Consider the following 24381-nt stretch of genomic DNA (forward strand, 5'->3'; position numbering starts at 1 on the left):
TGTCATCAATTTTTGCAGTATCAAACGTTTTGATTCCAAAAATCAATGGAGGGAGGATAACATTAGCCTTTTTTAATTTAAAAAAAAAATTCTGCTGCTGTGGACTACTCTTCCAATGGTGCTCAGCCAGCATTATGGTGGACACCTGGCTGGATGGCTGAGAATCATAGGAATTGTAGTTCACAGCTAGCATCTGCAGCTTTACTGTTGCTGCACTTCCCATGACGCTCAGCCAGCATCATGGAAGTAGTATGTCTGGCTGAGCCTTATGGGAATTCAATTCAATGTGTTGGTTATTTTTAATATGCATGACTGTGCTGACAAAAATAAAGTGTGTTTTAAGTGGTGATGCAATTGCTTGTATCGGAGAGGTTTTTTTTAAAAAAAGTGTCCCCCTTTCACATTTTGCAATTTTCCAACATTGTTGTGTTACGTTTTCCTTCCCAGCTTGTGACTGTGCACACACCCAGAATAACTGTGATCCTGAGTCTGGAGAGTGCATCTGCCCTCCTCATACGCATGGACCCAAGTGTGAATTCTGTGACACCAACTACTGGGGTCATGATCCAGAACTTGGATGTCTGGTAAGAGACCTCTAGAATTATCAAAGCCTGTGCCGGATAACCATGTGACCAACAACCTAGTTGGTCTGGCCGGGATATCTGCCAACAGGATCATATTAATGCTGCAAATGTCAAGATGTCATGTATTTGTCTGATTTCAGGAATGTAACTGCAGCAAAGATGGGTCCAACAGCCTCCAGTGTGACCTTTCAACTGGCCAGTGCCATTGCAGAAAGGAATTTGGTGGACAGAGCTGCAGCGCCTGCCTGTTTGGATATAGGAAATATCCCGAGTGCGTTTCTTGTGACTGTGATCCCGAAGGCACGCAGTCTGCATGGTGTGATGATGAACGGAAGGTGTGCAGCTGCGTGGAAGAGACCGGCGAATGTGCTTGTAAGGTAAATAAACCCTGTTCTCTGTATTACTCCAACACGTGTTTTATAACATAACTTGATAAAAAAAAATATAACATGGTATAATACATTGTATAGCTTCAAACATCCTTGGGAAAACAATGTTCTGTGTAAAACCAATGCATTTTTTCTGCGTGCAGTTTGTCACGTACTGTACATTATTTTGCAGTTTTTAGTAACAAAACCAGACTCCTTCTCCCCTGTCTGCACCGAGAGCACATGTCCTGCAGCCTGCACTGCTCCCATTGAAGCCAATTCAGCTAGAATCCATTGAATTTTTGTATTAAACATTAAAGAGAAAATGTTTAGCCCTTAAAGTAGGCTTTTTTTGGCCTCCACAAGATTTAGCCACTGCTTTTTGGAATAGATTGTGATTCAACCAAATTCAATCAATCACATTGGGAATGTGTATTTTAAGGTACAATGGGCCATTTTTGTCACATAACTCTCTGGTTGCATTAGCAAACTTTTATTTTGACCAAGATACCGTAGAATCCACAGTGCAAAGGCGCACAGATGATTTATGATTAATTATCTATTATGCTATTCATGAATGCAACTCCACCGACAGTATGATAAGGAATCTAGGTGATTGTCTAGTATTTTGGGCTTAAGTAACAGAGCTAGAACACATTATACAAATGGCTAATCTGCAAAATGTGTAAAATGATGTGTACTTTTGTCCTTTTAAAAACGTGATTTTATACACCTATTTTGTTACAGGACAATGTGGTTGGAAGTTATTGCAACGAGTGTAAGGCTGGCACTTTTGCTCTTCATGCTGAGAATCCACTGGGCTGTTCCCTCTGTTTCTGTTCTGGAGTATCCCAGCTTTGTGCCGAAATGGAAGGCTATGTCCGCATACCTGTAAGTCACTGATATTTGTATTTATTGTCCTGTATCCCATTACCAAGTATACATTCTATTCTAATTTAAAGTTTTAAAATTAGCATTGCTAATTACCACAACAGTTTTTAGATAATAAGGTAAGAACAGTAGTTAATATTTAACTTGATACATGTAAAATGGTCATATTAATGTGATATCTGTGGCCTTGCCTTGATGGCGGGTGGGGCTAGTCACATATAGAGGCGGGGTTGGTCTTGTATAGGGGCCTGCTAGAAGGGAAGTCAAAGCAAAGTGGGTAGGAGAAAACAGGAAGTGGGTGGAGATTGGATATAGCCAAGTCCCGCCCCCTGCCAAGCAAAAATAAAGACTGGAAGACCCGAGGAAGCGGGGCTTTACCCGGAGAATCCTGGTCAAACCCAGAGAATTCCAAGATATGAATATAACATAAAAATTTATTGTTGAGCCGTAAAGGTCTAATGTTTGCGGTTGCATTAACAGTCATTCTTTTTATTTTGTCTGGCAATGTAAACCATGTTTTACACTTTTATCTTCTATTTATCTGGCCACAGATTTTGGCCTACGGTGGAATGCTGTCATATGTCATTACTTATTATGCTCTGGGAGATTCTGGTTCCTCTGATTTTGAGCCGAAGATTTTAATGAAAGGTGGGAGCGCCAGCAAACTGATTATATCTATGTACACCCCTGCTCCTGGAAACGCGGTGAGAGCAGAGATTCAAGCCAGCATGACAGAGGTAAGTACTGTATATAAGTAATAGCCTGGCTTCTCAGCAGCTGCTCAAGTTCTCCACAGTTAAAACCAACTGGGCAAAATAAAACTGAGCCACATCAAACCAACATATGTATTACTTAGTAACCAACTCATAATGCTGCTAAGGATTAAGGCTCTTAGTTGAATGTTCAGTGCCAAGGTACAGACTTTTGGAACATTGTCTCTGATGCTTTAGACATTATTATTCTAAAGAGTAGGACAGCAAAATGTGAGCAATCCAATGGTCTATGCTGTGATCACAAAACTTCTCTGGAACTGTGTTTTTGTTTAATCCAATGTAATGGTTACCATTTAACTTCACTGAATGTTTCCTTTATTTGCTTGTCATTTGCAGAATAACTGGAGGTATTTTGATTCTGAACAGACTGTAACAAGATCAGATTTCATGTATGTTTTAAACAACATTGATTACATTCTAATCAAAGCATCTTATGGATATGGATTACAACAAAGCAGGTAAAGATTTAGTAAATTATGTACATAAATCACAGTCACGTTATACTTATGTGCTTGTAAAACATCAGGTCATCAGTTAATGTGTTCATTCTGTGTTAAATTCCTATTATTTTCCTCTTTTTTTGAACATTCCTAGGATCTCTAATATATCAATGGAGATTGCGGTGGAGGCATCAGACATGCATTCTGGCCGAGAAGCTGCTCATCTCATTGAGGTCTGCGAGTGCCCCCCTGGTTATAGAGGACTTTCATGTCAGGTAGGTTGCATTTCCAAAAAGTAGAATTTTATTCTGCCGTTTCAAAAACAATGGATTTACCCTTTTCACCACATTTTTTTCTTTCTTTAGGAGTGTGCACCTGGATACTATAGAGAGAAGCTCTCAGAAATCAGTATCTTAGGGTTACGTTTCCAAAACCCTCCCTGTGTCCCCTGTCAGTGCAGCAACCACAGCGAGATCTGTGATCCAGATACTGGCAGATGCATGGTATGTAACATTATACAGGATCTCAAAGCAGCAAGATATATTACATTTCAGTCTCATTTATGATAATGCATTCTACATTGTAATTACATTAATAACTAACATTAAAATAATGTTAGAATAAAATTAGGGTGAAAACTTGTCAATTTTAGGGTCCTTGAGAGATAATATATTTTCAGTATTTACATCGTATTTATATATTATTTCATATCTTAATATTGCCTCACATTGAAGGGGTCAGTCAACATTTACAATTGAAACAATATTTTCATTTATTCAAGTCTACCTATGTTATATATAAGTAAAATCAGGGGTATTTTGTATGATTCTGAATGTATGTGCAAAACTGTAACTCTAGACCATCTAGATAAATATTTTTCCATTTGTGGTTATGTCTGTTTGAGCATTTAAATATTAGTTTATATGATAGTAGATCAAGCCAGATGACTAAGGTGAATGTTATTGCATGTAATACCCACTGGCGTTGTACAATTTTATCCTACGACTCCCCCACCAGAGAGTTGGTTAATATTTTAATAATTTGCAATAATTTACTGTATAATCCCAATTTCCCATTCAATAAAAATAGTGTGACAAACCCTATAGCATGAGGGCCATACATGTCACTTTTAGGGGTCCTAAGCACAGTCCTCTGGGGCAATCAGAGTCAGGAACAGTAGCTTTGAACAAAACAGCGCTTTATTTTAACCGCTTAAACCCCAAAAACCAAATCATAAAAAGAAAACCTAGCTCCCAATTGGAGCCCTCTCTAACTTAACTATGCTGGTCCAGACTGACCAGCCTAATCACCCACTAACTCAACCTGCCAGCCAGACCCAGCTACGCCAGGCTCTGGAAAACCTCCCCCAGACAACACACAAAACGTCCAGGCAGGTATTGCCTCACTTGGCTCAGGGATTGTCTTCTTCAGGGTCTCTCCTTGCCCTGGGAGCACAGGGAACTTCCTCTCCCCCCAACAGTCTCTCTGAGTATCAGGCTCCAGGGGTTTTTAATGTCCAGCACCTGTGCCTTATGCCGGCCCCATAGGAATCCCGGACCGGATCCTGTGGACTTCTTGCCTCCTGGAAAACCTGGCATGGAATTTCCACAAAATGGGGGAAATGGAGCATTGGCCCACCCTGCTCTCCAATTGCTCCACCCCAGGGACCCATATGTATAATCTGCATAGCAGCTGTACCCAGATGCCATGCCAATCAACTCCCTGGGGCTCACAGTCTCACAATAGATACAGCCATTAGCGGGCCAACATGTTAATAAAATACCATAAAAATACCATAACTATTTAGCTATGCTCACATGTCTAACACCGCATAGTGAACAAAAAAATCAATCTCCGAGTGCAAAAAAGTGTCTTTCATAAAAACATATGCCTTATAGCAATAGATAACATGCATCGACCAGTCTAAAAACCATACTGTCAGATTTCACCAATTTCCCTGATCATTACCTGAAAGTGGGTACATTGTTATAGAACCTCCTTGCTGCAGTATTAAGTGAAGGATTAGTGTATTACCAGCGACAACCAGTTATAGGCAATGCTGATTGTTGGTTTGCTGTCATGTTGCAGGACTGCCAAGATAATACAGCTGGTGACCACTGCCATCTATGTGCTCCTGGCTACTATGGGAAAGTAACTGGGTCAATTGCAGATTGCTCATTGTGTGCTTGTCCCAAGGGCAACAGCCAGAGGTAATTTTACATCTAAACACCTATTTTATGTTGAAATGTGTGTACAGTCTTCTCCCTTGTCTGCCATTACTCCACAAATCAGATATTTATGTTTTAATATTGCTTTTTTTAGAATCTTTTCTGATGGTGTCAGTTTCTAGTCCTCTTAGCATTAATGCTGGAATCAACATGATATGGTATCATAAACCGCAATTATATTGTTGAGAAATAACCATAAGAAGGCATCTTGAAGCGTCTGCAAATGAGCCAAAAATATATGCTTAACATCAATGTCCTACTTAGAAGCTTTTGTGAAAATGGGGTACTAAGTTGTACAGTGGAATACAGAGTTCAAGTGTCTGAATGACTACCTTTACGGTGGTATAGATCTGTCTGACCACTCCACCTCTGCATATAGATAGATGATGTCTGCGCATGACACCATATTCTGGCACTAAATATTCAGTTGCACGCGGAAGCATGACGGAGAAGTTCAGACCTCTTCCTTCTCCCAAAACAATGTGCTGTGTTGAGTAGATTGATCTCTTAAACCTCCTAGCTGGGGCTCAATAGGCCGTTTGAAGCTGGCATTCTTCTGAGGTCTCCTGTCCTTGGAAGCTGACTAGGGTAATATAGCTCTGATTACATGCTGTATTAGCAAATTAGAGAAATTAAGTATAAAAATATAAACATAGAGAAATAAAATCTGCTCTAATATGACAGTATGCAGTTCTGCGCTATAAATTGTGAGAAGAATTGTTAAACATTTTAAACTCCCTTTTACTGTTTATGTTCCTAGTTTTAGCCCCACATGCGTCCTAGAAGGTATTAATGATTTCCGTTGTGATGCCTGTCTACCTGGATATGAAGGGCGATACTGTGAAAGGTAAGGACCATATGTGCTATTGAAAAGAGAGTATTACAGTCAGTTTTTACTCTTTTTTTGGGGGGCGAACATTGAAAACAACAAAGAAGACATACTTTTCTGTGTTTTCCCAATAGCTTATGCCATCTTCAGCAAAAGACCCTGTCATCTTTTGGACCAAAACCCTATCAATTTTCCTAAAGCTTGAGGCGAGCACTAAACTCAATGGCTCCTGTAAATGCTATTATCACTGAAGCCTATGAAACAAGCCAGGTTGTCGGTGTTGGCCAAGCTGTTGGGCTTCACAGAAACACTAGAAAAGTTGGACCAGTTCAGTTATTTAAAAGACGCTAAAATAAGAACTTGACATTTTCTTTAACAATAGCTACTTATGATGCAAGGGAGTTATGGTGCAAACATAAAGTATTTAATTATGTATTCTGTATATGTTTTGTAACATGTAGGTGTTCTCTTGGCTACTACGGAAATCCAAATGAGCCTGATGGCTTCTGCCAGAAATGTGACTGCAACCCAAGCGGCTCATTGAATAATGAATGTGATCGGCTAACCGGCCAGTGCATTTGCAAAACAGGAGTAACTGGCCGTCTTTGTGATACTTGTGAATTAAGACACATTCTTTTGGAAGAAGAATGTATATGTAAGTAACACACATCAGTACACTCTATACTGTGCCGATAACCTAGCTATTTTGTTAGTGGAAGAAAGGGACCTTTGACATAGGTATATAGAGTTGGGTGGACGGGGAATGACGCTGTGATAAGAGCAACTTATAAGTCAAAAGAACCAGTTCACACACATAGTCGAAAAAGTTTAATAATGCAAGGAAAGTGATGGATCAGAGGCACGAACAAGTACATTTCGGTACAATGGCCAATCTAAGCCAAAAATTAGGCGGTCACCCTTGCCACTAGTGGTGCACCTAATAAATCGCACTTCATGTGACCCAAACATAATAAGATATGAAACCGTTGAATATGTTTTATTTCATATTATAATTAGATACGGGTAAAGAGTGTCCTCGTTATTTAATGCTGTTTAACGATTCCTTCACCAACTCTTACTAGATGCTTCGTGCTCATTGTGTGGGATAACGTTATTAATGTGAGACGTTCAGGGAAACTTACCCAAGCCTGTTTCAGTGGTGTCCTGCGTGTGATAATACATAGTGACGGGCCAAGCTGCTACATAGTAGTGCTGCCCTTTGATTGGAAGTAAAGGGTTTTTTAGAACCTGTTGAGTCTATTATTGTAGGATCCATGCAACACTTCTTAATAGATATATCTTAACACCACTTCTAATAAAATGATCTAATACTACTGGGGTATAAAGTACTCAAGCTGTTTCCTGCCTGTCCATGGCTTTGACCATTTATTTGTTCTTTTATTTCCAGCTTGTGATGATGATTGCACTGGAACCTTACTTGATGATTTGGATAGTTTGCACCAGGCCATCTTCTCTTTTAATATGACCGGTATTGGTAGACCACCTCATCAAACTCTATTCAACTTGGAAAATGTGACAAAGCACTTTAAGGTATCTTACTCAAAACGTATAACACATATTTCAACCAGATATGGCGGTATTTGATTAGGTATTTATCTATCTATCATCTATCTATCTATCTATCTATCTATCTATCTATCTATCGCTTGCTTTCATCATGTTTCATCCATCCATCTGTAATATAGACTTATAAGAAAGTTATACTTTACTGTAAGAGTGGCAGATAAGTGGAACAGCCTCCCAGAAGAAATGGTAGATATATGTAGAATGTGGGTCTAGTTTAATTTTAATCAACAACATTAGATTGCAAATGAAATATTATAACATAGGCAGCTTTGTGAATAAGAACGTGTTTTAATAAATATTAATTATGTTACTTTAAGTTTCCCTCCATCCCTCCGTACAAATAATGTAGTTGCTCTCTGTAGACAAGTTGTGGCTGATACTGTCCAGATCGGGGAAAACTGGATAAAATCTAATAAAGGGTCTTTATGATGTTCTTGAAACTGTTCAAATTGGATCTGTAGATGAAGTTGCTGCTCTCTCCGTAATGTAATCAGGTCCCGGCTTAGAGCATGATGTTCGCCAATTACCAGAGGCAATTATATGCAAATATAATTTTAATACATATTTAAATATGCCTTAAAAGCCAAAAACGATGGTTGATAGGAGATTAAGATACAACAAACATTGAGGTTCATGGAAAGGGCTCACAGGATTTATTGAAAGGTTACGAGCACATAGCTGAAACGCAACAGCTCTTAAAGTCTAAATCAACAGCAATCACTTTATTTGGAGGTCTGCCCGGAAAAAAAAAAATAATACAAAGTGTTGAAAGTCACACATTAAATAAACTGAAAGTAAATAGCATCTATCTATCTATAAAATACCCTGTTCTTTGGCCATTTATACATTTCTGCATGTTTTAGGCTTGTATCTCTAGATTGTAAATTTGTTTGATCAGTGCCTTCCTCACCTGTTGTCTCTGTAAGTCAATTTGTTATGTTATATACTACTTGTTATGTCCTGTCCACCCATTGTACAGCGCTACGGAATTTGATGGTGCTATATAAAACAATAAATAATAATAATCCATGTATGTTCAGGCTGGAGAAGTACAGATTTGATTTGTATTCCTGTCCAAGGTCCATGAGCATTTATTATGGCATCTCTGGAATCTCTTATATTTCTCAGTCAGGTTAATGTCATCATTACATTTTTTAAATGTATTTGACTAAAAACACATATTCATTTATTTCATATGTACATACGGTATATTCCATCTGTTAGGTATATTCCCAAGTAAAGTTTACATTATTTTTATCTAGGTTTATGCAAGTAAAATGTGTAGTTTTAAGTCACGTTTCTCAATATTCTCAATAACTAGACAAATTTGGATTGTTTTTCAGGAGTCTGTGCCAATAAGAGTCAGCCCAATAATATCCCTGGACAAGACAATGGAGCAGCTCAGTTCTTTGTCTAAAGACACCCTCCAACTTGAGCAGCACGTGAGTACACGCCATAATCTGCAGATTGATTTTCCTACAGTGCCTCTTTTATTAAGATCGCCATAATATGAAGTTTGCTTTGTTATACCTTGGACAGCTTTAATTCTATTTACGTCTATTTCTTAATGTAAAATCTAGTAAGGCAAATATTAAAAAGTAGACCTCATATGTGTCCAATAAGGTCAATACATATAGTGCTACAAAAACGCAATTGCCCCCAATTTCTATTTTTGCATATTTGTCACCATTTTTTTTTTTTTTGATCATCCAAATAATTTTAATATTAGGCAAAGATAACGTGCAGTTCTTAAATGATCTTTTCATTTGTAGAAGGAAAAAAAATCTGACCCTTGCCCCCTTAGATACTAAACCAATTAACCAAATATAATAGATAATTGGGTTTAATTTCACTAGACACACACAGACATAATTACAATAAATACCTTTTCAGGGCACTGTAGTATTTCTTTTTTTTTGCTTTATGAAATTCGTATATCTATCCTGCGAGATCAATTAAAATTAGGTTAATTATGTAAAATATTTTATTACATACAGGTGCTTTGGAGCGTTTAAGATTCAGTGATATTATTAAATGGTTCAAAATGATCTATACATTGCTCATTGTTCTACAACTTAAATGTAATTTGTTTTGCATTTTAAAAAATCTAAATCATACATGTTTACTTTTCCCTAAGATGGAGCAGGTGATAGGTGATGGAGAAGCACTGAACAATGCCACCATCAGAACTCTGAATAAGACTCAAGAGTTAATCGGCTTTATTGACAAAATGCAAACGACTATTCAAGGTACATTTATTGCCATTTAAATGGGGTTATCCCCAACAGTTGTTGAACTACAGATACCTATCCAGCAATTATCTGGTTGTCAAAGATAGAAGTTGTTTGGCGATATAAGGGCAGTTCTTCCTTTTTGCGCGTACTTTATTAACTTTAAATAGTTATTTAAATCAACGCAGACTTTCTTCTAGTACTGAGGTTGATAGCATACATGGACAACTATAGGACTTCTAGCACCCATGGTAAATTAAGTGCTACATGTATACTTTCTTTGTAAAAAAAAACATACTGTATATACCGGCGTATAAGACGACTTTTTAACCCCAGAAAATCTTCTTAAAAGTGGGGGGTCGTCTTATACGCCGGGTACTAACTTAGAAACCCCTAAGAAATGCAACCACCGGGTACTTACCAAGCCGGAGGTTCCCACGAAGCCACCAATCTCTAGGGGAGGGGCGAGTGAAGAAGCCGCCTCCCCTGGGCCGGTCTTCAGGGCCGCGCCGAGGTAGGTGCAAGATCGTGATCTCCCCAACTAGCCCTGATCAGCAGGGCTGGTTGGGGAGATCACGACCTCCCTCTAACTAGCCCGACATTAGGGAGCTCGAGGTCTGGCACTTCAGACCTCGGCTTCCCTGCTCTCTAATCACTACGTGTCGGCTATTGATGCCGAGCCTGGGGATGACGTCATGTCCCGGCGCTCGGCATCAATTGCCGGCGCGTAGTGATGAGGGAGCAGGGAAGCCGAGGTCTGAAGTGCCAGACCTCGCGCTCCCACAACTGGATGGAAGAAAGAAGACAGAAGATAAGGTAAGAGATGGGGAGAAAGGGGTGTGAGTGCAGTGTATGTATGTTGGTGTGATATGGTCAGTGTATTTGTAAGCTGGTGTGTGTATATATACACACACACACACACACACACACGTGTCCTGATGAAAGTCTAATAAACAGACTGAAACGTTGATTAGAAAACTGCTGTTTCTGGAGTGATTATTTAAAGAAGTCCCTGGAGTGCCGGTAACGATTTTTTTGATATTATAAGATTTGCTGTTGCAGCTACTTGGCACCGGGCTAAAAAAGTGGTGATTGGTGTGCAATTGTTGATTTTGGACTTTGTATATATATATATATATATATATATATATATATATATATATATATATATATTTATATATAATATATATATATACACTGATGTATGTATGTATGTATATATATATATATATATATATATATATATACATACGTGTGTGTGTATATATACATATACATATACATGTGTGTAAAGGCAGGGGTGTGTGGTGAGGGCAGTGTATAAATGTGTATGTATGGACAGGCATATGTGTAGATATATATATATACACACACATATATATATATACACACACATATATATACACACACATATATATATATATATATATATACACATATATATATATTATATATATGTGTGTGTGTGTGTGTGTGTGTAAGGGCAGTGCATGTATGTATATGTCAGCAAATCAACCAGCAAATCACCGGTAAGGTACATTGCTTGCCGTGATTGGCTGGTTGTTGTATGCTGGGTAGAGGGGTAGTCTTATACGGCGAGTATAGTCCAAACTCTATATTTGAACTGTAAAAGTTGGGGGTCGTCTTATACGCCCGGTCGTCTTATACGCCGGAATATACGGTATATATAGAGAGTGGCACCCCTACCAACTCAGCATACTAGACAGCTGCCTAATTTGACTATGTGGCCAGATCTGTCGTTTCTAGTGTTTGGGAGCTTTCTAAATGAGCTATTAACCTATCTTTCTTGCAGTATTGGTGGAAGTGGTCGAAAGCCTAAATGAGACGAGCATTGATACACAGCTCTCTGACAATTTGCAATTAAATTATGAGGATGATGTCTCCTTAATGCTCAGTTCTATGAGGTCGAAATATTTTAATGATCAAAGTCAAGATGCTACCAAAACCCTCAAGTAAGCGCTTTTATTTTCTTGTTTTTGCGAAATATATATATGTATGTGTGTATGTATATGTATGTGTGTATGTGTATATATATATATATATATATATATATATATATATATTAGTATACATGTTAGTACGTATACATTTTATATTATTATTATACGTACATATATTTGTTTTGTTTATTAGATGTTCACAGGGAAAAAAGGAATTGCTAAATCAAATATATCTATATAAATTAAAACACACTTTTAAAATGAGTTGCCCTTTTCCTTATTTTTTTATACCGCCTGTCACAAGAACACAAGAAGTTAGACTAAAGGTGAATTCTGCAGAGAGTACCAGACCCGAACCAATAGCGGTATTTACTTTTATCTGAGTAGTTTTTTTCCTTTTATGATTTATCAGAGTATCAGAAGGCTATCTACACAGAGTTGAGAAAGAATATGAGAAGCCACACCAAGATTTAACAAAGTTAAAAAATAGTCTTGAAAATGCCCTCGCACAACGTAACAACAAACTACTGGCAGCGGAGGATTTGCTGTATGTGGCATCTGCAAACACCAACAACACCAACGATCTGCTGGTCATTATACAAAGAAATCTGGCTGATTTGAGGGTAAGTGAGTTTCAGAATTTATGTTTGTAATTACCTATTAATGTGGTAAAACAATTGATCAAGGTTAAAAAAATACTTTTACGTTTGAAACATCTTTGCATCCCGGGGGAACTCTGCATTAGTCCTAGGGGCTGCAAGTATGAAAGTTGACCCATGGATAACTAAAAAAAATCATAAGGAACAATCAAAATAATTTTAGCGGAATGTATTTTTATTTATTTTCCCTTACAGACAAAAAAACACGACCTTCAGGAAAATAAGAACCGTTCTGTGTTGTTGATTGAGGAAGGTCTTGGGCTGGTGGATGATGCAGTTTTGCTTGCAGAGGACACCATTAATGCTACATCTGTATGTATCCAGGTGTCACTGAATCAATTGGACCATAGAGAGTCATTTAATGTGGATTTAATGTTGTAATGTTGTCCATAGGTTTTGGAGACCCACCAAGAGGAGCTTCTTCTTTGGAATTCTAAACTGAGACACCATGTAGATCGTCTGGTAATGCAGATGGCCAAAAGAGACGCACTTGACATGGTCTATAAGGCAGAAGATTATGCAGCTGAACTACACAAACTTTCTGCTTCTCTAAATAGGTAAACATAGCAGTGTTAATACCAAAATGTAGTTATTAATTCATCCAGTTCAGTCATATTCATATAAGTCAGCATTGCCATCTACCTTGGTTTTGTCACGGTATTAAGTTAAATGGAAGTCAAATCTAAATTGCTACAAGCTGGGTAGTAGAAGAAGATGTGATTATTTTATTAAAACAAATGCATAAGCAGAACAACACATCTGCTATTTAAAGCTGTAAACCTTAGTTGTAGCATTTGATGATGTGATTTTTTTTAACTCATTTTGCTACAAAATCTTTTCAGCAAAAACATCATATTTTAAAGGGACAATATAATAATATATCTTTTTTTGTGTGTTCCCAGTTCTCTTTTAGATGTAAGGAATGCCTCTTTGAATGCCACCAGTGCGATCCATTCTCACACAGATATCAAAAATATGATTGAGCAATCAGAGGTTCTTGCAGAACAGTGTAACCACACAGTTACAGGAGTCCTGGCAATGGTAAGGTCTTCAAAGAGCGGCAGGTGCATAGGTCTAAAGAACATGGAATGGTAAAAAGATTACTGTTAGTGTTATCAATCCACAATGACATTTTAATAGACAATTGTATTAACACTCTTAATAGACTTGTATCCTAATGACATCCATATGCTAAAAAATATACAAAATTTAGGTTACGGTACACCTTCTATAGCCAAAACTCTCCAGTACAGTATCAAAGATTAAGCACATTTTATTAGAACGTGGGTTTTTATTTTTCAGATTATTATATTAACTAGATTGATTAATGTTTATTGGAAATAATGTCACTAGTAATGTCCACTCACTGTTACTTAAGATCAGTAAGAATTGCTAGTTCATTTTTAGGTTGTATAATTTTCATCAGTTAACCCTATGAACTATATGATATGGCGCCTAAGGTTTTAGACCTAAAAAGTAAGCACTAATGTATAGTTTAGTTAACTGGCAAAAAAACCCAACTAATCCATAGTGTCTGATAAGTAGTGGCTTCCCTGGCCAGGTACCCCTGTAATAAATTAGCCCAGAAAATGTGTCTTACAATGACAGAAATCATACACGAAACCTAGAGAAGAACTATAGAATGCATCTGGTCACAAACAAAATTCTCCTTAAAGTAAAATAATAACTTAGATCTCCAGTGTTATGTGAAAGCATCAACATCCCATCACTTTCCAGACCTCTATTTGCTTAGTGTTAGAATATATTTTGTCCTTCACATCACAACAATGCAAAAAGCTTATTGGATCTCAGGTTTATGGACCCCCAAACATGTAGATAACTTTTTGAAAAAGGACCATATCCTAGAACTCATTTTGTTCTAAATGCAACATTTTATATTGGGACTGTTTCTGCTGTGCTTAGTTTTAAGTAGTTATCCAATGCCTACATCATAGTGTTGCCTATAACCAGTTTTTTTTAATTGTCCATTTGATTTGTCCTTATAGCGTTCATATTAAAATATGTATGGTGCCAACAAATGGCATCCTTGACCAAATATTAAGATATAATGCAGTTATTTTCTTTAATAGCACTTGATAAATGTGTAAATGACAGACAATATATACCACCTGACTTGAGCTTAATTCCCCAACCTACCTTACTGACCATGGTTAACATTTTATCACTGCAGGTATAGCACTGAAACTACAACTTTTACTCTAAGAACACAAACAAACACAAATCATTTTTGACTTATTACATCATTTAAAAAATCTGATAACGATATGTTTTCTTTTAAAAGGTTTCAGGGGCAAATGGATCTTTACAAGTTGCACCAAAAAATTCTATGAAGTTCAGCACACAACTTCTGAATGAGGCCAAAAATTTAAGTCTTAGCACGGAAGGTAAGGGTCTGGGAACTTTGATAGTTTCGTACCATATTATACTATATTTTTGTCAGTACCATAGCTTTACATGACTTTAGGAGTATTAGCTACTTTTATAGACCCCAATGATAGACATTCTTATTTGATCCAATAAAAGAATGGTTATATGAGGACGCATGCCACACTCCTATACCTCTGCAGTGTCCAGCTTCGTGTGTCCAGCTGGCAGCCAGATCTACGACAGTAAAGGTAAGTGACCAGCGCCATCTGGCACTGGCCCACAAGGCATTTACCCGGTTTGCCAGTTGGCCAGTCCAGGCCTGCATACAAATAGATTACTGTTTATTTCAGTGATTCTGTGTCATTTTGGATGTTTTAAACAAAAAAATGGAAGCTGAAAGGTTACGTGGCATCCGCACTGTAATCAAATGACACTTCAGTATGACAACGTGAAGTTACCATCATCAGACAGAGCAGAAACACCTACTGAGAAAAATAAAAATCCAATTTCTTATGCCCGACACTTGTTTGTCATTGACAGTTCTTCCTTTCAGATATTTAAATTGGTAATCTTCTCAAACTCTTTTGTTCGTTCCCATAGGTCTTGTGTCTGATTTGAACGATCTGAAAACAAAAGCAGATACAATACAAAAACGCACTCATGCATTTACACGTCAAATAAGTGAACAGCTTCTGGCTCTGAGAAATTTACCAAATGGTAAGTAGCATTAAGGCGTATTCATTTACTTCTAGCTGTACCTACAAATTGTACTTCCACTAATAAAAATGTGCATCTTTGATGGAAATGCAGACAAAAGAGTCTTTGTACAGGTGCACAATAGAAACACATAAATGATTTGCTTCGGTTTAATTCCTGACCATCTCAGCATAATCCTCTGTTCATTCCAAATGGGCATTAACAAAACAAAGCTGAATTTTATCCTAGTGTAAAAGGTATCTTCTTTACCTATAAAACAAAACTTTTTTTCAGTTTTTATAGCAAGAATCTATTAGTGTCTGCTTTTTGGTTGCCTATGTTCCTGGAAAAAACATATACAGTATTAAATAATTATTTCTTGGGCATATTCATTAGAGTAGGTGGAACACTGCATTTAAAAGGGAGGTTCCGCAAGTTCTCAGACATTATATATATTTGAAAAGACTCTAAAAGAAGAAATGTATGGTTTTGTGATGACAACGTAATGAATACAGTAATGATGACATCACGCTTATGTCATTAATGAGACATTGCTATGCTTCAGAAACTGAAAATGTGATGAGACTGCCAAAAAAAAAAAGAAAGGTCTCCTAAGATTTATTTGCTAAACATATTGCTGGAACAGAAGCTTTAATTATTGATTCAGTTCAGACATACAATGCCTAGACTTCCTCCTGAGAGCGAGGCCTGCTTACCTGTTAATGGCTGTTCAGTGTGATTTTCTGACAAAATAAGTCATTAAATGCTGTGAATATGTTTCGATACACACTAAAAGGCTGTAACCGTGCTCCTAACAAAAATGTGTCCTTCTTTTGCCTTTTGAAATGTTGAGAAGCATAATTTCTGAAATAACCTCTGAGCTTCCAAGCCCATGCTTTTATTTCTTGCAAAACAATAACTGCGTATCCACATCCCCAACAGGGCAGGAGCCCAGGGGCGGGCTGGGCCGGGGGGCAATTGCCCCCCAGGCCGCCCGAAATCTAATCTAAACGGCCGCTGGGTGCTGATGCCGCCGGCCGGCGCTACTTTAATACTTTTTTTTTTTTAAATTTAATATGGCAAGCCGGATCGGCTATTAAATGAAAAAAAAAGTATTAAAGCAGCGCCGGCCGGCGGCATCAGCACCCAGCGGCCGTATGCAACGGCCGCCAAGTGATGGGAGCAGCGTGAGGGGTGAAAGCTCCGCCCCCTCGCACTCACCTTTCACCCCTCACGCTGCTCCCATCACTATGCGGCCATCAGATTGTTGGAAATCGAATTTAAATGGCCGCTGGGTGCTGATGCTGCCAGCCGGCGCTACTTTAATACTTTATTTATTTATTTTTAATATGGCAAGCCGATCCGGTGTATTAAATAAATAAAAAAAAAAAGGATTAAAGTAGCTCTGGCCGGTGGCATCAGCACCCAGCGGCTGTTTAGATCAGTTTTCCAGCAGTCTGATGGCCGCATAGTGATGGGAGCAGCGTGAGGGGTGAAAGGTGAGTGCGAGGGGGCGGAGCCACTTCACTTGACTTGCCCCCCAGGCCTTAGGCTGCCGGCCCTCCCCTGCAGGAGCCACATTAATGTCTGTGAGTAATTTAGTGTGGGGTTAGTATTAAAATCTAGTCTGCATTCATTCCTCATAAGAATAATCCTCATTGGGATTTTGTGTCCTAAATTGAGAACCACCCCTTAATTCAGGTTTCAATAACAGCCTCTTTATATGTACTTTTTCTTAGAAATGTTTTCCCTTTTCTCAATTTTTCAACTTCACTTTTCAAAGCGAAAAAGTTCATAATTTGCTTTATCTACCCTGGAACAGATACCAGTGAGAAACTACAAGATGCTAAAGAGCTTGCCTTGTCTGCCAATGTCAGTGCAGCTGGCACTTTAAACCATATCACGAACTTCAACCAAAAGGTGTTAACTGCGTCCTCTGCGCTGTCCAAAGTCAATGACACGCTGCGGAAAACCAACGAGCTTCTAGCGGACTCATCCAAGACGGGTATGTTTCCTGCATTAATGCACTCGCCGATACTTTTCTGCAAAAATATAGGGTGCACGGAATACTTTGGCATAGAATGTACAATCGTTGTGGAAGAGGTTTAATATGCTGTTCATTTTTTTTATCTGCTCTGTAAAGCCCGAGCAAGAGCCAAAGCAGAGCTTGGCCAGGCGTACACTGAGTCATCTCAAACTCTGGAGACTAAACTGACCAAATATCTCTTATCTACTGTCAAATTCTAAATTTCCTGAAATAAGGGACCCCATTTTCAGCTTGACTACCAGCTCATGGTCTCCCCCCCCCCGAAGAGCTGTCACAACTGCTGTGAACCAGAAGCGTACACACCACAGTTCTTCAGCCTGATAGAGCCTTCAGCCTTCAGCCTCAAGAGGTTGAGCCCCAAAATAAGAAGACAGGGACTTTGGTGATCAAAATAGTGTGGAGGTGTATAATATATAATATATATAGGAAGAGTCATATGTAGCACTTGCTGGAGGTACAGAATACCTGTCTACTTAATGCCTCAGGTAGGTACTCAGGACAGGTACCACAGAATGCCAGGTCAGATAGTAGCCAGCGCTGGGTATGTTATAATAAACAAGTAGTCAGAAAAAGCCAAGGTTGGTACACAGCGCAGGTAGTCGGGATAGCTGGGTTTGGGACGCAGATAATGTCAGCAAGGTACAAAATCGCAAGCCAGAGAGTCAACAGAACTTTCTGGAGCAGATTCTCCTGATACGTGTAACAGGAACACAATAGGGTGCTTCTTAATAGCAGTTCCGGGTTTTTAAATCCATCGCAGGGATGCCTCTTGTTGCGCGGCACAGGTTGGCCCTCTAGTGCGCATCACAAATTTGCCTGCAGCCCGATGGGACTGCACTGCAGACGGCTGTCGGGTAGGCACTGGCAGAACTGGCTAGCTGCCGCTTGGTTGCCGGTAGTAGGACTTTTCTTCGTGACAAAGGCCATGCTAAGAACACACAACGCGCCCGAGTATTAGGTTCACCTATGTTAATGTTTTTATGTATACTGTATGTGCAAGCTCCTAAATATGTTGTGTTTCACCAGCGGTAACAGCGGAAAGCAGAATTAAAGAAGTGGAAACACAGGCCAACATTTTATTGGATAGACTGAAACCCTTGAAATTGCTTGAGGAAAACCTAAGCAGAAATCTATCTGAAATTAAAGAGCTTATTAGTCAGGCCCGTAAACAGGCCGCATCGGTAAGTGTGATAAAAGTGTTACGGAAAAAAGAGAGTTTCAACTATTACCTTTTACTGATGACTTCTTAGTCAGCCATAGATAGTATAAGGCATATTTAGAATAATGATCTCAGTACCATAAAAACAACCCCTTTCGATGGTTAAAAGAGGCGCTATTTTTAATAGAATCAGTTACCATACAAGTGGAAGCGGATTTCCAAGAAAAACACATATCTAAAAACATATCATATTTTTTAAACCCAAACATTTCTTTGCAACAAAAATTGGATTTATAGATGAATTATTTCAATATTGGTTCTGGTCCACTTACCATTTCACTGATTGAGGATACTGTTCCCTTGCGTACCATAGACAGCTCACTACAGATAACTGCCTTTTAGTTTATCTAAGAGAGACAGCAGTACCACTTTAAGGAGAGAGACCCTGACATAAAATAAGTTTGATAAGTAGCTGTGGTGTTGGCATGGCCTGTTAATAGTCTATATAATTTAGCTATAAAGCACTCTACAGCACATAGCACTGAACGAGCAATTGTTTTTCGATATTAATAATAAATTGTTTTCTATTTTTTCAGATTAAAGTGGCTGTTTCAGCCGACAGAGATTGTGTACGCTCTTACCACCCAGAGCTCTATTCTACACATTTCAGCACTCTAACTCTTAATGTTAAGACCGGCGAGCCGGACAACCTGCTTTTCTACCTGGGCAGCAGCACGAAAGTGAGTGACTTTAATGTTTCATGCATTTGTTGACAAAAAGCCATTTCAATGCCAGATGTATCATGCAGTAAAGAGAAATTTGAAGAACATTTACTAAGAAAAGATCGTGTCCCTCTACAGTCATTCGCTTAGAGGTTTAAAGTGCAAATTTGCCCTTGTGGAGAAACTTGCAATGTCTGGCCCTTCTTGCATTGGGATACTTCTAAGCTTCAGACTCCATTATGTGCCATAGATACTCAAATCAACGTTTCCAAGAAATGTTCGACTATCAATAACTTGGGGGCTAAAAGTTTCCTACGAGTTGTTCTCCCATTGAGTTGAGTCTTTATTCAGTTCTGTATGAGTTGTGCATTCACCTGGCGTTTACCTGGACACTGAACATGAAAGCGGCTGCAAAAGTTTTGAAGTCATTTTGATCTACAGTATGCAACTAAAGTAATCGTATATATGAACATACAGAAGACAGATATTCCAGGGAATTATTACACGGTGAAAAGGAGTATATTATTAATGAAACTTCTAGTCATAATGTTAATGAAATTACAGCATTTGAAAAATGGGGCTTTATTAGCACATTGATCATTTATTTTGTTTTTTTGCAGGCTGACTTCATGGCGGTAGAAATGCTGAAAGGCAAGGTTTCCTTCCTTTGGGACCTGGGCGCAGGATCTGTAAGGCTCGAAGAACCTGATATCCAGATAAACAATAACAAGTGGCATAAAATACACGCAACAAGGTAAAGCTTATTTAGATGTGACCAGTAAAACATATGGCAATTGTACAGGATTTTAATGATTTGTTCTTTAGTGTGACGATTTCTACAAGAGTTCATTTACTGTACTTACTGACCACCAAAAAATATCTTCAAACTTGAACCCCACATTTTCCACTCTATACTTTGATGTAATTCCTTTGTGTTCTGGTACTTTATCTTTTATCAAAAAGTAATTTCGCTGAGACGTAAATTAATATAGTTGACCTTCTCTGATAAATAAATTCAGTACCAATTACTGAGATGTTCCTTCCAGGTTGAAAAAAACACTTTATAACATTTTATACAGGATCAGTGTATGTATGCGTTTAGTTAGATAGACACAAAGACAACAAAAACTAATTAGTTGAGAGAGTTGGTTATACAAATATGATATTGTAGTATCATTAGCTATAACATCCATGGTTCATCTTCACAGGTTTGGTAAATCAGGTTCATTGACTGTGGAAGAAATTGGCACTTCTCAGAAGCCCACAGCCAAAATGTCATCTTCACCTGGTACATCATCCATACTCCACATCGATAACTCAACATTGATGTTTGTTGGGGGAATAGGAGGACAATTACAGGTATATTTCCCAGATGAAATGCATTTTTTGAGCATGAACTTATTTGTTACCTATAATAATTGTAGACATGGTTAAACCTACAATATAGAAAAAAAAAATGATTAATCATATTATAGACTCAAGCTCCATAATTTGGTCTTCTTGCACCGTTGTTGCTGTATCATTGTGAAACAGAAGTGTTTATATATATATATATATATATATATATATATATATACCGTATTGGCTCGAATATAGGCCGCACCGGCACCGGCACCGGAAGTTGCATACGCGTATTGCGTAGATGTCCCCCGCCGGCCCCGCAAGACACCCGGGAGTCTGCTCCGGTAAGTCGAGGAGGGGGGGGGGCAGAGGAGGACAGTGGCAGCATATCTCGGGGGGGGGGGGGGGGACAGTGGTAGCGTATCTCGGGGGGGGGGGGGACAGTGGTAGCATATCTCTGTGGGGGGGGACAGTGGTAGCGTATCTCGGGGGGGGGGGGGGACAGTGGTAGCATATCTCGGGGAGGGAGGACAGTGGTAGCGTATCTCGGGGGGGGAGGGAGGACAGTGGTAGCATATCTCGGGGGGGAGGACAGTGGTAGCGTATCTCGGGGGGGGGGAGGACAGTGGTAGCGTATCTCGGGGGGGGGCAGTGGTAGCGTATCTCGGGGGGGAGGAGGAGGACAGTGGTAGCATATCTCGGGGAGGGAGGACAGTGGTAGCGTATCTCGGGGGGGGAGGACAGTGGTAGCATATCTCGGGGAGGGGGGACAGAGTGGCAGCATTTTTTTTTTTTTTTGGTGCCAATACGGTATATATATATATTTTTATATTTAGGAAAACCATCTTATAGGTGTACAGAAACCTGGAGCAACCCAAACCCTCCTCTGGTTCACACTCCTTCTCCCTTCCTCATGGATATTAAGCATATCAGTAGATATAGCTTGGCATGTAGACACTGGCTTAAGCCAAAATCAGTATCTTTGTGACATTGTAACCTAGGATGCATTCAAGATGTCTGAGCAGAGTCAAAAAGAAGTGTGCTAGAACATAGTCCAAAAACATGTTTGTTCAACAGGCATTTGACAGACCTTTGATGTCCTCTACCTAAAATATGTATGCATTATTCCATAGGTAGTATGTAGGGCTTGCCTGATGTTGTCACACTTAGATACAGACCTGTAGGCTGCCTAAAGACATCAGGAGAGGTTCTGCTTTCCCATATAGTTAGGAAAATATATTTTTAAAATAACATTAAAACGTGTATAAACAAATCCCATGGCTAATTATCCGTGTATTTTTCTTTCCTAGAAATCAACAGCAGTCAAGACCACAGATTTTAAAGGTTGCATGGGCGAGGCGTTCCTTAATGGGCACTCCATTGGTTTATGGAACTATGTTGAGAGAGAGGGCAAATGTGGTGGATGCTATGGAAGGTATTATTTAGCTTCCTAAAAGTATTAATGCTATTTCTATATTGTTGCCATGCTACCTTTTACTAATGTATGTTTTGTAAGCTCACTTATCTTCTTTAGAGAAGCTCTTCTGCCCCCCCCCCTAATTAATAAAATAAAATATATTTGGTTTATTTAATATTTTGTCAACAAAATAAATATGTAAAATGCAAAAATTGACATCTAAACCTATAATGGGTATTCAGATAGAAGCCAGACATACTATTATTAAACCAAAAGTGGCTGCAGGAGGATATTCTGTTTCTTTTCATGTTCAGCCCATCATTACTGTTAGAGGCACAGTTTCACACCAAAATAGAAAACATTTAAATATATGGAAAATTATAAGAAAAGTGTTTTCTACCTGTTTTTACACGTCTGGAAATTTAAATGATGCTGGAATTCCTGCAGGAAGCAGAGAGCGTGATTTTATAGATTTTTTTTTTTTTTTTTTTTGGTTTTATCTTTTTATGGAAAATTGTACTCGCCTCTAACACAGATACCAGCTTTAATCACTAAAAATGGACACATTGATTCTATTTTTATTTTTTCCTACAGAGCATGGCTAAAACATATTTTATTACTTTCTCATAAAAAGTGGGTACGCTTTAGGAATGTGTTAAAATATGCAAATGTGTAAATTGTTTTAGTTTACAAGGAATATTTTTCCTAGCTATGTATTTTAATGCTAAGTCCTAAATAACTATTAGTAATCACTTCTTATTTATTTTCAAAGATTTTTTTTAAACACGTGCTGATTTTTCCCTTTGTGCAGTTCTTGGAGAAGCAATAACCAATTCCAATGTAGAATCACACATCTGCCATTAGCCATGACATATGTATATAACGGATAATCTTCCTAAAATGGGCGTCCAGCATGCGTTACAATGTAGAATTATGTAGATTTTCACATGCTACCCACAATTGAAAATCAGATACATGAAATCGGTTATTGAACTGTTCTATGAGTACATACTGCAAGGTAGCAGTACTCAGCCACAAGTAAAATGTATATATATATGTCCTGCAAATTAATGGGTGATGGGACACCCCTAAATATTACAAATGTCAATTATATGAATGTAGGATTCATCCCTTCGTAACACCACTGTTTGTGAGTGAGTAGTTATGACACGTTCATACCAGCAGGTGGCAATATTACAATTTATATTGACCAGCAAGAGCGTTATAAGGCGTAAAACTTCTGCAGGGATCTAAGTTCTTAGTGTATTCCAAATGTTAGTTATGTAGTTGTTTGCATTAATAAGTTCTACATAATGCCAGATAGTTACATAGTTACTCCTATAAAAGCATAAACCGTGGACACGCTCCATGCTTGTCATAGTCGTTTGCAATGAGTATAGCTATAGTAAGTCAACAGGTATACAGCTGGCCGGTGCCAGCTGTCGCCAGTCACTTACCTTAACTGCCACTTGCATGCCAGATCTGGCCTTTTAATGTGCAGCTGCACCATGAGACAGTGTAAGAGTGTAGCCTGCATCTGCATACATACGTCACTTATGGGCTGCTGGCCTTAAAGTGCCTGTGTCTGGCCCAATTCAACTCCCCGGTAGAGCCCTGCTAATAATTACACTTGATTTTATCATGGAGATGAGTAAATGTTGTTACCCCTTGTTAAATCATATACCGGTATTAAACTTGCCTAATTGTGATATATCCACCTGCAATGCTATTCTTAATCATATACTAGTTATCTCAATGGCACTTGTAGTGCCAGCATTTGTCCACCACGATATGGCTTGACTGAAATTTTCCCTTTTGTATTTGTAGCCCACGAGAAGAAGAAACTGCTTTCCATTTTGACGGCAGTGGATATTCTATTGTAGAGAAGACGCTTCGTTCCACTTCATCTCAGATAGTTATCCATTTCCGAACATTCGCTCCAAATGGCCTTCTTTTGTATCTTGCTTCCAATGGAACAGTAAGACCTTGCCCTTTAGTTATTTTCATTTCTTTCCAGCTATTGTTTTCTACGTTCTAAAAGTTAATCATTTAAAAATGAA

The 24381-nt window shown here is 38.5% G+C and overlaps 1 protein-coding gene across 1 annotated transcript in view; it reads left to right on the top strand.

Annotated features, from left to right (window-relative positions):
- Positions 1 to 24381, top strand: part of LOC128497707 (laminin subunit alpha-1-like) — a 52782-nt gene that overhangs the window by 16953 nt on the left and 11448 nt on the right. The window contains 27 exon segments of the mRNA XM_053467868.1: positions 448 to 584; positions 725 to 961; positions 1700 to 1847; positions 2228 to 2580; positions 2953 to 3074; positions 3211 to 3331; positions 3422 to 3559; positions 5145 to 5266; positions 6045 to 6131; positions 6575 to 6768; positions 7522 to 7664; positions 9044 to 9142; positions 9838 to 9949; positions 11745 to 11904; positions 12305 to 12515; positions 12747 to 12863; positions 12945 to 13108; positions 13454 to 13592; positions 14854 to 14956; positions 15540 to 15656; positions 17458 to 17640; positions 18709 to 18863; positions 19438 to 19581; positions 20184 to 20317; positions 20772 to 20922; positions 22215 to 22339; positions 24149 to 24299. Of these exon segments, the coding sequence (XP_053323843.1) occupies positions 448 to 584; positions 725 to 961; positions 1700 to 1847; positions 2228 to 2580; positions 2953 to 3074; positions 3211 to 3331; positions 3422 to 3559; positions 5145 to 5266; positions 6045 to 6131; positions 6575 to 6768; positions 7522 to 7664; positions 9044 to 9142; positions 9838 to 9949; positions 11745 to 11904; positions 12305 to 12515; positions 12747 to 12863; positions 12945 to 13108; positions 13454 to 13592; positions 14854 to 14956; positions 15540 to 15656; positions 17458 to 17640; positions 18709 to 18863; positions 19438 to 19581; positions 20184 to 20317; positions 20772 to 20922; positions 22215 to 22339; positions 24149 to 24299 (4067 nt within the window).

This window comes from Spea bombifrons, chromosome 5 (assembly GCF_027358695.1).
Source record: "Spea bombifrons isolate aSpeBom1 chromosome 5, aSpeBom1.2.pri, whole genome shotgun sequence".
Classification (NCBI taxonomy): domain Eukaryota; kingdom Metazoa; phylum Chordata; class Amphibia; order Anura; family Pelobatidae; genus Spea; species Spea bombifrons.